Consider the following 15775-nt stretch of genomic DNA (forward strand, 5'->3'; position numbering starts at 1 on the left):
CTAATGAACATGTTCACAATCTGAATAAACATGTTCAGAAGTACAGATATTTATACCTCTTATAGTACTACCGCAGTACTTCCCTTTAAGGCATCAGCTTAACAGTATTGACACCTCCTTTTCGCAGGGACGCCAACATGTACTTTCAATCAGAGTAAAGTAAGTAAGTTGTTAGCCGACCAGTTAGCTTAGCTAGCTGCTAACATAGCCTCTCCCTGTCTGTCCTGCTTGGTGCCAGATGTTTAGTTATTCCCTTGCCTGCTTTAGTCACAATGAGACCTGGAATATGTGGAAGCTTCTGGTAACTTTAGAGACGAGGATCACTGAACTGGAAGCTCTGCACCTTTGAACCAAAGCCAGCTGGCCTAGCCCCATTAGCAGATGTGGAGCTAGCTGATCAGAAATGTCTAGGTGTCATGCAGCAAATGATGTGGGCTTCATAGACAATTGGGCCACTTTCTAGGGAAAACCTGGAAAACCATTAACCTGCATGTTTATTGTTCTTTTCTCTCTCCTCTATTCTCTTTCTTCTGTTAAAGGGAGTTTTTCTTCTCCACTGTCTCCAAGTCCTGCTCATAAGGAATTTGTTGGGTTTTGTGTTTTGTTTTGTAAAGTGCCTTGAGATGGTTGTATTTTGATTTGGCACTATACAAATAAAAGTACAAATAACATTTGAATCCAGTTTTAAACAAACTCCACAGTTTATGATGGTAATTGGCACATTTGCTTTATTTTGAAAACAGACATTGAAACCATTTTTATTTTTTCATATTTTTTCTCACAAGTTTGAACTCCTTGATAAGGTTGAAACTGGACATTGCACTCACTGGAACTTAGGAAATTTTTTTTTTGTTTGCTCATTCATTTGATTTTTCTTTTTACTTTTTTTTTCCCATAACATCAGTGCAAGAGTATTTTTCCAATTCATATAAACTGTCATAACAACACCAAAGACATCAAAAAGAAGCCGCCACACCTCTTAAATTTTTGTGACTGCGAAAAAGTTCCTCTCTGAGGGAGAGTTCCCATCATGCATCTGGTTCGATGGTTCATGCTACTGTTCTCAAGTTTGGCTGGCAGAACACAAATCGTCATGTAAGCGCCAGTTACATCAATACTACAGCTGATTTCTATAGTTTATTATATGATCATGTCATCTAAATAGCAACAGGTCCTTTATTGTAGATGTGAGTAAACAGACAGTTTGTAAAAGGGGTGTAAACCAAGCTTGAATGCCTCAAGCAGAATAGAGAGAGTAATAGTGTTGTTTTGTAAATGTTGTTTTTAGATTCAGGATAAAGCTACCCAACTGGAAATGTTACACATTTAAGTATACATTCTACTTCTCATCAGTTGTGTCAGTACATTACCTATTTGCTGTGTTCTCAAAACACTGGTACTGTGTTGAAAACTCGTTGCTTGTTTTTGTGCGTGCATTTGCAGGACAGATTTTACTTGGAAGATTTATTTAATGAAGGTGCATTGCCATGCAAATAAAGTATGGTGCATTAGCAATGCATTTTAAATGTGTAACTATCAAGTTGGTAGTGTTCACTTATGTTAAATAGAGAAGATGTATCAAATCAACACATCATCATCATCATCAAGGTAACAATCATTTTTCATAATCATCAACAACATCAACATCATTATCACCACTTCCTGATAATATTAGCTTGAGCCAAAAAACTTCACGCTGGAAACTCCCCCAACATGAGAAAATCATTGCCACACAAAAAATGACAAACAAATAGAAACGGACTGCCTTCACATTGGGAAGGCAAAGAGCAACCTTTTTAGATTTGTGTTTTTGTGTTATTCTTCATACTCTTAATTCTGTTTCTTTAGGTTTGACTTTGCCTTAGTCGTCCTTGGACTCGGTGGCCTCCGCCACTGCATCTGCTGGGGTGGCTTCTTCTGCTTTAGAATCATCTGCAGCATCTAAGTGGAGGAGGAAAAGAGGGGAGGGGAAGAAGGTTGGAGAGATAACAAGAAATGAATAAAATGAGAGGAAAAGGAGGGACAGAGCAGATAAAAGATGGGATGGAAAGAAAAAAAGGATTAGAGAAAATCAGCCTGCGGAGAGGAGACTTTATATTGTGAGGCTCAAATAATATCTATCTTATACCTTTTTTCTTGCTTTGGGATACTAAGAATAAAAAAATCTCACTGACCAGCTCTTACTTTTGATGGTAAATATTTCATCTCAAACCATCATATATACAAAAACACATGAATAATGCAACAGCAAAAGTTATGAAAATGTGGAGTTTCCATTATAGGTAATGTCACCCTGTTCACAAGATTTTAAGACTATTTAAAATTGTCAAAAAATGCAACCTAATGTCTGAAATCCCAATTGGCTGTGTAAATAATAAAGGAAGAGAGTGCTACTAATAGAGCCAAGAAGAATCTGAACTGACATCAGAATGCTAAGAGCAGCATCTTGTCGTGTCACATCTGATAGAGGGTACTGCACTGTAATAACATCCAGAGGTGGCTTAAAGAGAGGAATACTCGCTATGAAGGGAAAACTATATATTATAGACTTTATATTTTCTTTGGATTATTATTCACCGCTTCTCCAATCCTGTTCTCTATGCTATTACATTATAATTTCCAGATAAAATGGTCTCATGCAGTATACGGGCTACAGCGATTTTGGTATGTTTATTGTATTGTTTCTGACCAAACCTTGAATAATGATGCCATGCCCCAGTGATCTCATACTCTTTTAATAGAAAGAGCAGACATGAAGGAATGACATCATTGCATTGGAGAGTAGGGTGATGAAGTGCGTGTGTGTGTGTGTGGACAAGGGCGAGGTGGAGGGAAAGAGAGAAATGGGGCGATCATGTCTGTGTTAGTGCTCGTGCTAATGGGTAAGTGTATGACTATGACTCAAGACAGCATGAGTCATAGCAGATCTTCCAGGTAAACTGTAATTAGCTCGTTCGCTACTGTGACAGACTGGAGAATGTCCTTCAATCCAGTCACTGAACTGTGAGATTTGACTACAATTTCACACAATTTGCAATGCTTTTCTGGTGTTCTGACATAAGTGCCACCTCAGGTACCTACACCAATGATGACTGACTACAGTGCTCGTTTAAAGCGTTCACAAACAGGAATTAGTGATGGGAAAACAAACCTCCAGACTCTATTGAGCTTTGTCATTGTCTACTGGTTCTGCCCACTGAAGTTTTCAATGTTAAAGGAGATCATGACACATAATTTACTGTGGAAATTAAAAAAAATAGACCTGAAGTCTACAAAAACACAAGCAACGGCATTAATCATTGATTATTTATTATTATTTAATTATTTAACAGTTACTATTGAGCTGCATTTCCTATATTAAAAGCTAAATATAAGCAAAGTTTATCCATTTTTATCCAATTGCTGTATATGTAAAGATTGATTGTTATGTCATCATGTCACGGTCAGCTATAACTAAATGGAGCCAGTGACATCGTTATGTTTATTGGGAAATGTGGCTCATTGCTTGGCTACCTCATAAATTACTCAGTCAGACCATGGTACCTATCATGCCTTTTTTGCAGCACTGCTCCGTGTAGCAATAAACCTTAGTTATAAATCTTCTTTTGCTCCCTGAGTCCATTCAGTTGGTAAAGCAGATTGGTCACCAGTGGATTTTCAATTAGCACTTTTTTTTTTTTTCAAACTTGTGTTTGTTTGCAACAGACTGTCCTGTTGTGGATCATGACCAGCAGGGATCATTAATCATTCATATAAATCAGAGCACCTGTTATCCCTGCTACAGTCCATGCAGGGCAGCTATCCCATCATGGTGGTAACTATGACAACAGGGAGACAGTGCTACCTAGGTGACCTAGTTTCCTTGTAGTTCTTCAGCTGGTACGTGTGTGTCTTTCCCACTTCACACCTACTCCAGACTGAGCATGTTCCATTATCTAAATGTCTGACCCAGTCTGCGAGTCCTTGGACCAGAAATATGAGGTCATGTCATGTGTATATTGTGATAGCGCATCAGATCATTGTCATACTTTCGTGGCTTTACTTTCTTCTCAGGTACACGCTCTGCAAAAATTGGAAGTCAAACGGTAACTTGGTTTGGAACCTGTTAGCTGATGTTGGTGTCAGACAGCAAGGATATTATCAGAGATTATGACCTGCTGTGATGTGTAATCAGTATTTTAATGGGGACATCAACTCGCACTGTTTGTGTTTTCAAATATCATCACTGTGACAGTAGGGTAAAAATCTTATGAACACATCTGTGATGTTCATAAACATGTATGGCTCCAAAAAAACCTGTGATGTTTCATCATTTAGCAAACAATATTTTTGCTTCTTCACAATAACCAGTGTAAAGCAGTGAATAGTGAACCACAGCCAAAGATCTTATATCTCACACACTAAATAAACACTTATTTTCTGTGGTGCCTGCTAAGTGGACTATGAGGCAGCTCATCTATTCTTTATAGTAAGTAAATAGCTTCATAAGTCTTGATATTGTGTTATTTTTGTCTCTAAACTTGTTGCCTTTCCACACAGATGCATGCCTAAGTGCTTGAGAAGCTTTTACCAATCCAAGTGGGCTTAGTTAATTTGACATATGTATGTGTCATGGTTTTTTTAAACAAAATCTACATACCTTGTTTATCGTTTGTTTGGTTAGACTCCTCCTTCTCAGCTGTTGGGCTGACAGCAGCAGGCACATCGGCTTGTCTGGCCTCCTCCTTTTTCTCTTCGCTCTTATCTTCCTCTTTCTTCTCCTCAGCTGTGGCGGGGACTCTTGGCTGCTGCCACTGGGGCCTCCACCTCTTTGGGCTTCTCCTCAGTTTTCTCCTCTGCTTTTGGCTCCACTTTCTGGGGCTCAGAGGGCGCTGAGGCAGCCGTGGGAGAGGTAGCAGCCGGGGCCACCGCTACAGGAGATGTTGCTGTACCTGCAGGAGCAGCAGCTGCCGGAGAGTTAGCTGGCTTTTCTGCCACTGGGCTTTTGGCTTGGCTTGTCTCCTCCTCCTTTTTGGCGTCTTCTCCCGCAGCCTCCTCCTTTGCAAGTGCTTCCTCTCCCTCTGCTTTCTTTGTCTGTTCTCCTCCCTCCGTTGCCTCCTCTGCAGCAGCAGGATTGTCTCCCTCCTTCTCTTCCTCTCCATCTTTCATCTTTTTCCGAGTTATGTGTCCACGGAAGCTGGCCTGTATTTTGGTGGCAGCCTTGTGGGCCTTGTCCTCAGGTTTGTTGGTGGTGCCATCCTGTTCAATCTTTTGGTCCGCCTCCTCATTCTTCTCCACCTAACAGTCAAGACAGAATACAGAAAATGTACAGCAGGTGTGTATACCCACTGGAAACCAGTAAAGGTACTGGTTTTCCATTCTAAACCAAACATAACAAGTATCTTTCTAATGTAGTAGTATGAAGATCCAGGCCTACTTATATTTGGACTTGGAATGCCACAAAAGATAATTACAATATGTAAAATAATTGGAAAGGTCAGACATCAGAAAGGCAAAAGTATATGTTATGATAAGAGATTAGTTTATAATCAGATGTATTTAGAAAGACTGGGAACAGTTGGGTTAAGGTTTCAGGACAGGAATTGAGTAAAAGTGTAAGAGTGGATGAGGAACCGGGTTAGAAATAGAGCAGCACACAGTATGATACTTAAAGGGGTTCCATGGTATTACCTTCGGTAACTGGGTCCATAGCTGTCCATCAAATAGTGGGTTGTGCTATGAGTCATATAAATCTAATGAAAAGAAATCAAATCAAATTAAAGAATGAATGATGAGCACTGAACGTGGCAAAGAAAATGAAAATCAGTACATTCGAAATGAATAGACAAATCAAGGTAAATATTCTTGCGGTTTAACAAATCAAAAGCATTAAATGTGCACCGTAAATGAATGTGAAGAAGCAACATGAAGCAAACACAAATTGTCAAAGAGCAGACATGCAGTGCGACATCAGTTAACCAGATGATAAAAAGGTGAGAAAACTGTTGAATCTTATCTGGTTTTGTCTTTTCAGGTATGAAGACTTTATGATGTGATCGATTTGACAGTAGAATCACAAAAATACTCTCTCTTTTTTTTTTTATAAAAGACAGTTTTTCTAAAATAACAAGCATGCCTCTGTGCTGTAGATACAGTACATTTCTATGGCTCCATCTCTGGCTGCTAGGGAACAAGGTGGCTGCTAGAATCTCCTCAGCATTCACTACCATAACGCTCCCAACCATCAAAGGTTACCTTGACAACCACAGTGCTAACTCATCACGATGCTGTCTGCTGGTTGGAGCTATGAAAGACTATATGTCACCCTGATTGGCAGTGCACCTGACCCCCTAAGGGCAGCAGGCCAGTAGGAACACATAAATCAGGCGATGCAATCAGCATGGTTAAGGAGGGGCTGTGTGTGATGTAGCCGAAGGGTGTGGTGCGAGTCCGGTGGGGGAGCTGGAGGGGTCACGCATTTGTGTATGTATCACTGTTGGAGGTCTGTGTCACCGAGCAGTAGCATCTTGTTTAAGGATAGTGAATTTGAGTGGAAATGCTTTTCACTTGGTGGCTTCATCCATCAGTCTATTTCCCGATATTTGCTACTGTCTCTAGCAGCGTCATTATATTTGATATGAGCTTTGACTTGGACAGATGGCTGTGTGAGCAATCACATCTGTTTGACTGATTTAAGAGCCAGAGACCCTAAACCAACATGTCTTCTTCAGGGTCAGTGTGTCAGTTTGATATTGGAGTAGCTAGGCCAAGGTGCAGCTGTGTTGATATATTCACCTCCTCCACCTTTATCCACATGCAGTCCCCAGGGTTCAGGTTGTAAATCCTGCCTCGAGTCCTTCTGCAATTCTTAATATTATATTATATATGAACCATCCTTTGTGTAATGTAATACTACAAACAAAATTATACTGCTGGTTCTAAGAAGGATAGTAGATTTTTAAGAAGCTTTACACTGCTCCTCAAATATAATAAAATAAGTAAAACTTCTACCAAAACTGGTCACAAAATGATTAACTATTAAATAAAAATAAACAAAATTCATACTGTATGTGTTGCTATTAGAACAGTTAGTCAATGTGGAGACAGACAAAGCACTAATGACACACCCTCTACTTGCCTTTATGCAAGTCTCCTGTGACTTATTGGACTTTTATTGTATCTGATCTCATGAGTGCTTACAATTGCCAAAATTTTGACCCAAGCACTTAACTCTAAATAAAATTACTGACTGACTGCATATAGTGAGTCAGACCGAAAGAGGAAAAGTAAGGGACTGAAGAGGGTGTTTGAGGATATGGGGTATGACATCATTACTGGAACAGAAGGGCTGTCATTTACTTTAGAGATGTGTAGATGTACGTGAGTGCAAATATAATAAAATACCAGCAGAGAGCCAAGTGATCTCATAGTAGGGTATGAAAATGAAAAGAAAGATCATCATAGTGTGACCACAATTTAAGCATCATCATTTGAAAAATTGATATTTGTCCATGCATCACCCTTCAAAAGTGCTGTGCTGTGATTTTCTGACTGCTGTGGTGCGTCTTCATGGACCCTAAGATTCATTCTACTTTGACCTGACATAAGAAACTTATTTAAGTGATAATATACAATCGCCGGTGGTAAAGAGTTGAAATAGTGGCTACGATGCATTACAGCCTCATACTAACATCACAGAAACATTACTGCAAATATTTTTAAAAGATTTGCTGCTTGAAGACTGACTATTAATTGAACCCTGGTCACGTATCCTCCTGCAGGCGCTATGCCACCGTGTGTCTGTGCGGCGCACATTTTCATTCATAAATACAGCAGCATCTCCCAAAGGTACAGCACACCACTCCCTTTAAGTCTTCACACTAACACTCCACGACCATTTACAATTTTCTTCATTTGATTTGCAGTGAGACAACATATTTGCACTATCAGGTTAATCAAGTGACTTATTACAATTAGCCTGCAGTTCTGGTCTAACATGGCCTTTCTGGTTGCCATAGATACACAGCATTAACCACTGAAAACTGATTTTATTATCCTGCAAAAAATGGCACGTTTGCAATACAATCTTCTTGTGTGGTTGCAAAATTATGCAATCTCTCTACAGTTGTAGCAGCTACAGTATAATGTATCCTGTAAGACATGCTAAACTATACTTCTTGCAGGTGAGAAATAACGTTTGCCAGTTTCAAGTTCAGAATCCAAATGTGTTTGGTACATTATCTGACAGCCGAATGTGTCTATTACAGCTTTGCCTATCAGCCGCTGTACTCTTTCCCTGTCTCTGTCCTTGGGTGGGCACCGGCTGTCGTAAGAACCACACCCCAGAGTCAATGGCTTTACCGACAGATCCATAACCACACACACACAGACACACACACCATCCCCCAATGGTAATACACAGTAGCAAACCGCCACCTTCCTATTGCCTCATTGCTAGTGCCATTAGGGACTTTTTTCAGGAGGGGAGGGGAAATAGAAACGGGAGACATGGTGGAGCAGTGGGCTTAATGCTGGTTGAATTACCACAAAACCAAAGCTCACACTAATGCACACACTGTCATGCATATAATCCATTTTTTTCCCCCTTCTGATTCATTTAAGCAGGAGACTCCCTTTTCACCTTACCACTTATCCCGGCCTTGGATAGAATGCCTGTAGCTAGAGGGGAGGGAAATATTAAATGTAATATTTGCATTTATAATGGTAGTTACAGAACTTTGCTTCACAGAGGTACCTGTATCACAGCCCCAATAGACGCTGAATTTATTATAAGTTTCTTCAACCAGATATTGTTAACAATAAAATATAAAGTTGGTGTTCTGATTTAAATAACCCCTCCCCAAAAATTTGGCATATTACCACAGTTTCCAAGCATCAGCCACCCTGCTGGTGGCACACAAACTACCTGTAAAGGCACCTCTCGCTTGAAAATCCCAGCATGATTTCAATGGCTGCCTGCTTTTTCTGCAAGAATCATCCAGACACTAGTGGCTGGCTGCTGTCTGCAATAGCTGAATATCTCCTCCTCTTCTTTCTCTTTCTGTCGCCTTACACTCTCTTTCTCACTGAGCAAACTGCAACCCACTCGTCCTCCCTCTCTTTCTCCTCCTCTCACACACACACACACACACACACATACAGACACAGCGAAGCACCACACCCTTTTAGCCAGCTATCTCCTGCAGATGAGAGGAAGGGGGGGCTCAGGTGGTGACTGCCACAGCACCCACTCGCCATCTCTGTCTCTCTCTCTCTCTCTCGCTCCCTTTCTCCTTTGACGTTGAATTTATGAGCGATGTTAAAGGATGCACGGTTTCTTTTACGATGGCCCAGGAAAAGATTCTCCGCAGCAACTAATAAGCGGCCATATGCCGGCATTACTACATCCTCTGGAGCAGTCTTTAATTCAATTACACCCGCTCTCTGCCTGAACAAAGGCTCCGCAATCATCACTGATCTCATCGGGGCCAGCGATGAGGATGGGGAGTGGGGCTGAGGAGAGGGGCGAGAGGAGTAAAGAGCTGGAGGAAAAGGGGTTGGGTTTGGACAAAGCAGGAAATGGAAATATGGGCTGTGGCTGATGCTTTGGTTGAAACCAGGCTCTGGGGAAGGGGCATTGAGTGCATGGGCAGCCACAGTAGGAGAGGAGACAATCACCTTTAAGGTACCTGGCTCTAAAGGCATGTATGGTCCTGCTGCTAGGAGAAGAACTAGGGATGGAGTTTGGGGCGGAGCAGACAAGGATTTTAATAGGTTCTGGTTAATGGGGAAATGGCAGCCTTGATTAGGCCTAGTAGTAGAGGAAGACTGGACTTAAGATAGAACTGGATTTAAGAATTTGACCTTGTTCTGTCCCTAAGCCTTGAGGGAAGGACAAGTGGTTGAAGCTTCAGAGTTTGAGCTAGTGACTGAAGCTACTGAGACTTAAATTAAGTGTTAGTAACCAGTCCCGTAGTGAAGATGTTTCAGGGGCACTTAACACTCCACAGTGGCAGGACTAACAGTAATACAGCAATGTTTTAAAGCCGAAAACAAGCTCTCTGGGCATCCATCCATGAAGACCACAAAGTCTGTCTGGATTAATTTATGCCCCAGCTCCTCAAAAGCAGGAGCAGTAAGATCAGTCCTTGCAGGCCAGGAGGATATTTTTTCCCTGTGAAGCTAGATGCACACACTTGAGGCTCTGCCAACGTTCTGTGGGAAAAGCCGGGGCCTCACCCACATGGCTGCAGTGTTCAGTATGCCGGCTTCTGTTTCTTCGTGTTTCCCACCCTCTTTGATCTTCCTCACCTTTGTGCCTCCGCATTTCCTCTAACCATCATCGCACTGTCACCATGATACCTGCCAATCATAGCCACCTTCCAGTTTCACTCCCTCTGCCTTTCTGCTTTGCTGCATGCCTGCCTCTCCCTACCTTCCCCCATACCTTGCAACTCCCCCCATCCTCGATCCTTTTTTTTCCACCTCTATTTCTGTGCCCACAAGGTTTTCTCTCTTTGCCCCCAATCTTCCTACATGTGCAGCAGCCTCACTCCACCCTGCCGCTCCTTCGCTCCATGCCTGCCTCCATGCACCCTGCTCTTCCTGCACGTCTTGCAGCCGGCAAGGCTTGCTTACTTCCTTTCTCTCTCTCTCCTGCCTGCCAGAGCTAAAATGACTCATCCAGGCTGACATTTAAGAAGCAATCAAGTGCCATTGGAATCCAGTGTGTTATGAGTCCGATAAAATCATCATCAGTTTGAGATAGCAGAGATAGTCGGAACCCGACCCTGATCACACATAAAACCACTACGATAACTGCTGAAATCCAACACAGGAGCACCTTCTCCTCCACTGTCCAGACCCACCCACTTCCATGCAACACCTTCTTTTTTTTATTCTTCTGTGCCAATGCTATGGGTTATTATAAAACTACCTAACACCCTTTCACACCATTTAAATGAGTGCACACTTCATAGTACCCTGCACTGACAGCATCCACTTATAAAGCTGGAGGGCTATGATAATCCATTTAGACTCATTTATTCCCATTGTATTCCCTCGAGGCCACTGACATGATGGTGCTGCTCACTCAATCCATACCCCACCCTTTTTTCTTCACACTGTGGAAATTTACTTTCCTGTGTCACCCATTTCTGCTCAAGATAACAGAAGTACGAAAGATGCTAAGGCTCCCATTTAAGGTACATGCAGATGCACATAGGTTGGTGTAATCAGTATGAGGCGTTGTAACGTTGGTAGATTAGTCTTAGAGTTAACTACAGCTGAATTAATAAAGGAGTCATTTGGCTTTGATAGTAGACACGTTACAAAAATCTATGAAGTGCCTTTCAACAATCTTTCACTTTTTCAAGTGCTTGATCAATAGGAGGGAATACCCAGCTGCTGAAGATCGAGTTACAGTCTTGAGCCTCTCTGCAAGTATAGTGTGAGGTCTGAGAGGCATTGTGGTAACATCCATTCATGCAGGATAATCACATTAACTAGGCGTGTCTGGGCTCTGTGGATAGAGTTCTACAAAGACATGCCAGACCCTGTCAAAGAAAATGACACCAACATTTTTCCTAATCTCTCCACATGCAGCCTAATCTGACTCCTAACCAGCAGTCACAAAGTTCAAAGTTGAAATGCAGCATTTTGTCATAATAGGAGCTGAAGATACTGATAAACAGAAAACAGAATAGTTTACCGGTTTGGTTCTTCTTATGCAGCACAGCATAGTTGTAGTATCCTCCCTTTTTCTTCTCTGCTCCTTTCTTCCCTTTTTTCTCCCTTTCACTTCTCGTCTCTCACCCTCTCTCTCTCTCGCTCTCTCTCTCTCTCGCTCACTCACTCACTCGCTTGCTTTCGTGCACACACACTCTCTCTCTCTCTCTCTCTCTCTCTGGCTGTATCAACAGCTAAGCCGCCCAGTGCATTTACTCATCCCGGTTTGCACACACACGCTCTTCACTCGGTCTGCTTGGGTGCACCTCTCTCTCTCTTTCTCGCTGCCTAACAATGACTACAAGCCCACCCTTTAAACCCCTCCCTTCCCCACACTCCCTCCATCCCTCTCTCCTCCCATCTTCCCTTCAATCTGTCCCCCTCCTCCTCTTCTTCTTCTTGCTCATAGTGATGAATACCCCCCCACCACCACCACCAACACCACCACCTCTTTTAGATGAGCACTCCTCTCTTCTCCATCTTCTCACCCTCCTCCTCCTCTCTTTCAGCCTGGTTCCAGCAAAAGCTGCGGCCCCACCCTTAAAAGGTTGTCCTTTAATAACTGACTGGATACCTCCAAATTTTTTTGCCCTGATAGATCTTTTTTTTTTTTTTATTGTGTTTTATTTTTACCCCCTCTGTTTTATTCCCTCCCCTTCCACACACATAATGAGGTGTCTTCATTTAAAAAAAAAGACTCCTAAATGGAAGTCGCCTCTTCTGACTGCTCAGACTCCTTCTCAGACTGTGTTCTACATTCTCTAGATCTCAAATCAGTGTTATGAGCCTGCGAGCGCCACGTCCAAATCACCACAGCCGTGCCAAAAGCATGTTTTCTGGCACAGCCGGCAGCAGCTAATGCCAGGAGAGACGTGTGAAAGAGAGCAGTGATGATTGTGAGGCGCACACACACACACACACACACACACACACACAACACACTCTGTGCTCTCAGGACACGTCACCCGCAATGCCAACCCACCCACCCCCCATACCCAACGCTCGCTGTTCTCATGGAAACACCAGCAGATAGACTAGTAGAGGCGAGGAGGAGGAGTGTGTATGAAAGAGTGAGATAGATGGAAGCAGAGAAAGGGATGAAGGTAGGAGGAGGAAGCAAGAAGGCCGGGTGTGGCAGACAGGCAGGCGAAGCAAACTGCTTCTTTTTCCCTCTCCCTCCCCCTTTTTGTTTTTTTTTTACCTCCCTATGTGCACACACTTGCACAGAGTCTGGTTTAATGAGTGGGCACAACACATGCATTATCCCTACGTTTATAACCATTACTGTGCTGTGAGGCAGGCACATGCTCATACAAACACCCACACTCTATTTGTCTTTCATAATACACACACACACATACACGCACACACACTGTGGTGTCAGAAGAGTCCCCACCCCCACGTTGACACCAGCAAGCACCAGCAGATGCTACTGACACAATGAGGATGGAGGTAAGGATGGAGAGAAGGAGGATAGACAAAGATGGAGGGAAGGATTGACGGTGGGGGGGGGGGGGGGGGGGGGGGGGGCAGAGTCCTGAGGGTTTGCGCTATTCTTTACTCTTACAGGATTATTCCACATCTAGTTCACTGAAAAGGAATCATAACCTCCACTGCTGAGCCACAGCCTTCCTGGTGGTCGCTGCCGTCACACAGGCAAATCTAGCACCATTACTTGGCTGCACTACATCATCACCATGTGTCATCATAGGCTATAGTAGACGGTACGACACAGATCCTGTAATGATGCAGGGCTCTGCTGAGTGCGCATGATCTTTCTCAGCACTGCCCTGCTTTACTTTTATACAGCTACTGTCCTTACTGCACCATAATAACTAACTAAAACACAAGTTCAAAGAAACTGCTTTTTCTGTCCAAAGCTGATTAGTGTGTACGCAAAACGATATGAATCATAAGCTAAGACCATGATTGTTCATTAATCAGTAAAAAAAAAAATTAACTACTGAAATTTTCAGAGCAAAAGTAATTGATTAATCAAAACCATAAACAACCTCCAAGGAGAGCAGTTTGAGAGACAAGGAGCACTGGCCACTACAAAGCAGTTTCTCATGTTAACTCTGTATTGTATTTACTAAAAGACTGATCCAAAGACACTTGCCAAATAACAAATCACTTCAAAACAGATCCCTACACTGGGACCAGAGATACAAAAACACCATAATCTATTACATGTAAGTAGGGTTGTCTGAGTGATAAACACAAATCTAAACATTCACATGCTCAAGAACTAAATTTCACTGAGGCCAGTGGTAGTTAAAGAGTGTGTGTGAGTATGAAAGCTGAAAAACACTCCAGCGTAAAGTGGCTGCTCTTGATGCCTTAGTGTGTTAATCTATGTTACTTGATTGTTGTGTTAAGCCACTGAATCTGCTGTTACAGACCACAGAGATCAATAACGTCACGCTGTCCTGACGGTATCGAGACAGAGTCGAGAGGTGCAGTCTGGTAATGCCTTACTGTTATGTTATATAACATATGTTATATGGTTATATGTTGCTGCTGATTAGTGTGATTACAAAGTTTGTACAAAACATGAAATCTCATAAATGGGACACCCAGTTAAAAACACAATTTTTCTATTTCTTTCTTTTAATGTTCTTCCTGGTGCAACCATCTTTGTTGTCCTACTTTTTGTAAACTATTTTAAAAAAGCACTGTACAGTTCCTCCCTTGAGATGGCCAAAAACACCTCACTGGTTGGAGGAATGGTGCATTGTTATACTGCCATTTTGATCATTTTGATCTTCACTTATTTAAAGCTAAACCAGGTGTTTTTATGAGAGACCCCAGGTTTTACACAGATGTTTTAATTTATGATATTTTGCAGCCTGTACTTTCAGACCGACTGTGATGAAGTCCCTCATTTGCACTATGAAAAATCTACCAAGTGTATGTTAAGGAAAATATCACCAGAGCTAAAGTAATTGATTAACTGCTGCTTACGAAGATGTTCAATCAGCGTCGCTTAGGATCTTATCCAGTACAAACAACTAAGTACAAGAAAGAACAAGAAAGTACAAGAAAGAACATCGAGCCTACACACAAATATTATGGTGAGCTTTTTAAAACAGATAATGTAGATGTTTTATTCCTCCACAGATATGACGAAACCTGGAGAGATTTTAAATGATGTGTGATCGTCAAAGGGGCTATAAGTAATAATTCATAATTCAGACTTTTTTGGGTGCAGAAGCATCAAAGGTCATCAATGTAGATCATGTTGTGCTGTAACTAACAAGAAAAGACAGCAGTAAAGTAGCTCATTGGTGGAGGTACCAAACCAAAATCTCTGTAGAAGTCATATAAAAAGTGAAAAGCAGGAAATGGTACTGGAGCAGAAAACATCTCTCAACACTCAAGAGGTCACAGCGTGTCTGACATCTAATGCAGGACCATGAAGACAAGCTGATGACACCCTGAGACAGTGGTTGGCATATTACAGCAATGAATGGAAAGAACGTTTAGGGTCTAAACTCACAAGTCTTTTGTTATGCTGAGGGTACATTATGGGTGTTATTACAGATGGAGAGAAAACTATAGAAATCAAAGCTGGCAAAACATCACACAAAAAAAAACTTTTGTAGAGTTTACAGAAGTTCATCTGAAAGGCATCAATCAACGAGAGCAAGAATTTGATGAGACCAAATGTCAAAAAAAATGACATGAATGGAAAGAAGTGTAGATCTACCTGTTCACATGACTGATCACATACCAAATTACTAAAACATACATGTTAGCTGAGGAAAGTGCTGAAAAGATATTAATACATCTCAGATTGATACCATTTATATTAAATTTTCTATTTGTATTGTGAGACTTGTCATTCTGACCCTCTGAAATAATGGAGCCAGTTGACGTAGAGCCGACATCACCACCAGAGGCAAAGCAGCTTATCTATACATTTCATGCTGTAGTACAGCGAAGAGGCACATGAACAATCAGTCGTCACAGTAAATAGAAATTTAACTGTGGTGCAGCCAGAAGTTGCTGCTTATGGCAAGAATTCAAGTCCATAATGCTCATACCTCAGTCTGATTTTTTTAAAGCA

General features: G+C 41.8%; 1 protein-coding gene across 1 annotated transcript; it reads right to left on the reverse strand.

Moving 5' to 3' along the window:
• Nucleotides 1-722: 722 nt before the first annotated feature.
• gap43 (growth associated protein 43) lies at nucleotides 723-11961 on the reverse strand. Its single transcript, XM_026296329.1, is given in 4 exon segments — nucleotides 723-1941; nucleotides 4640-4773; nucleotides 4775-5277; nucleotides 11690-11961. Coding segments are annotated over 4 exon segments (747 nt in total). The 5' UTR covers nucleotides 11720-11961; the 3' UTR covers nucleotides 723-1861.
• Between the last annotated feature and the right edge of the window lie 3814 nt (nucleotides 11962-15775).

The sequence above is a fragment of the Mastacembelus armatus genome, chromosome 13 (genome assembly GCF_900324485.2).
Source record: "Mastacembelus armatus chromosome 13, fMasArm1.2, whole genome shotgun sequence".
Taxonomy (NCBI): domain Eukaryota; kingdom Metazoa; phylum Chordata; class Actinopteri; order Synbranchiformes; family Mastacembelidae; genus Mastacembelus; species Mastacembelus armatus.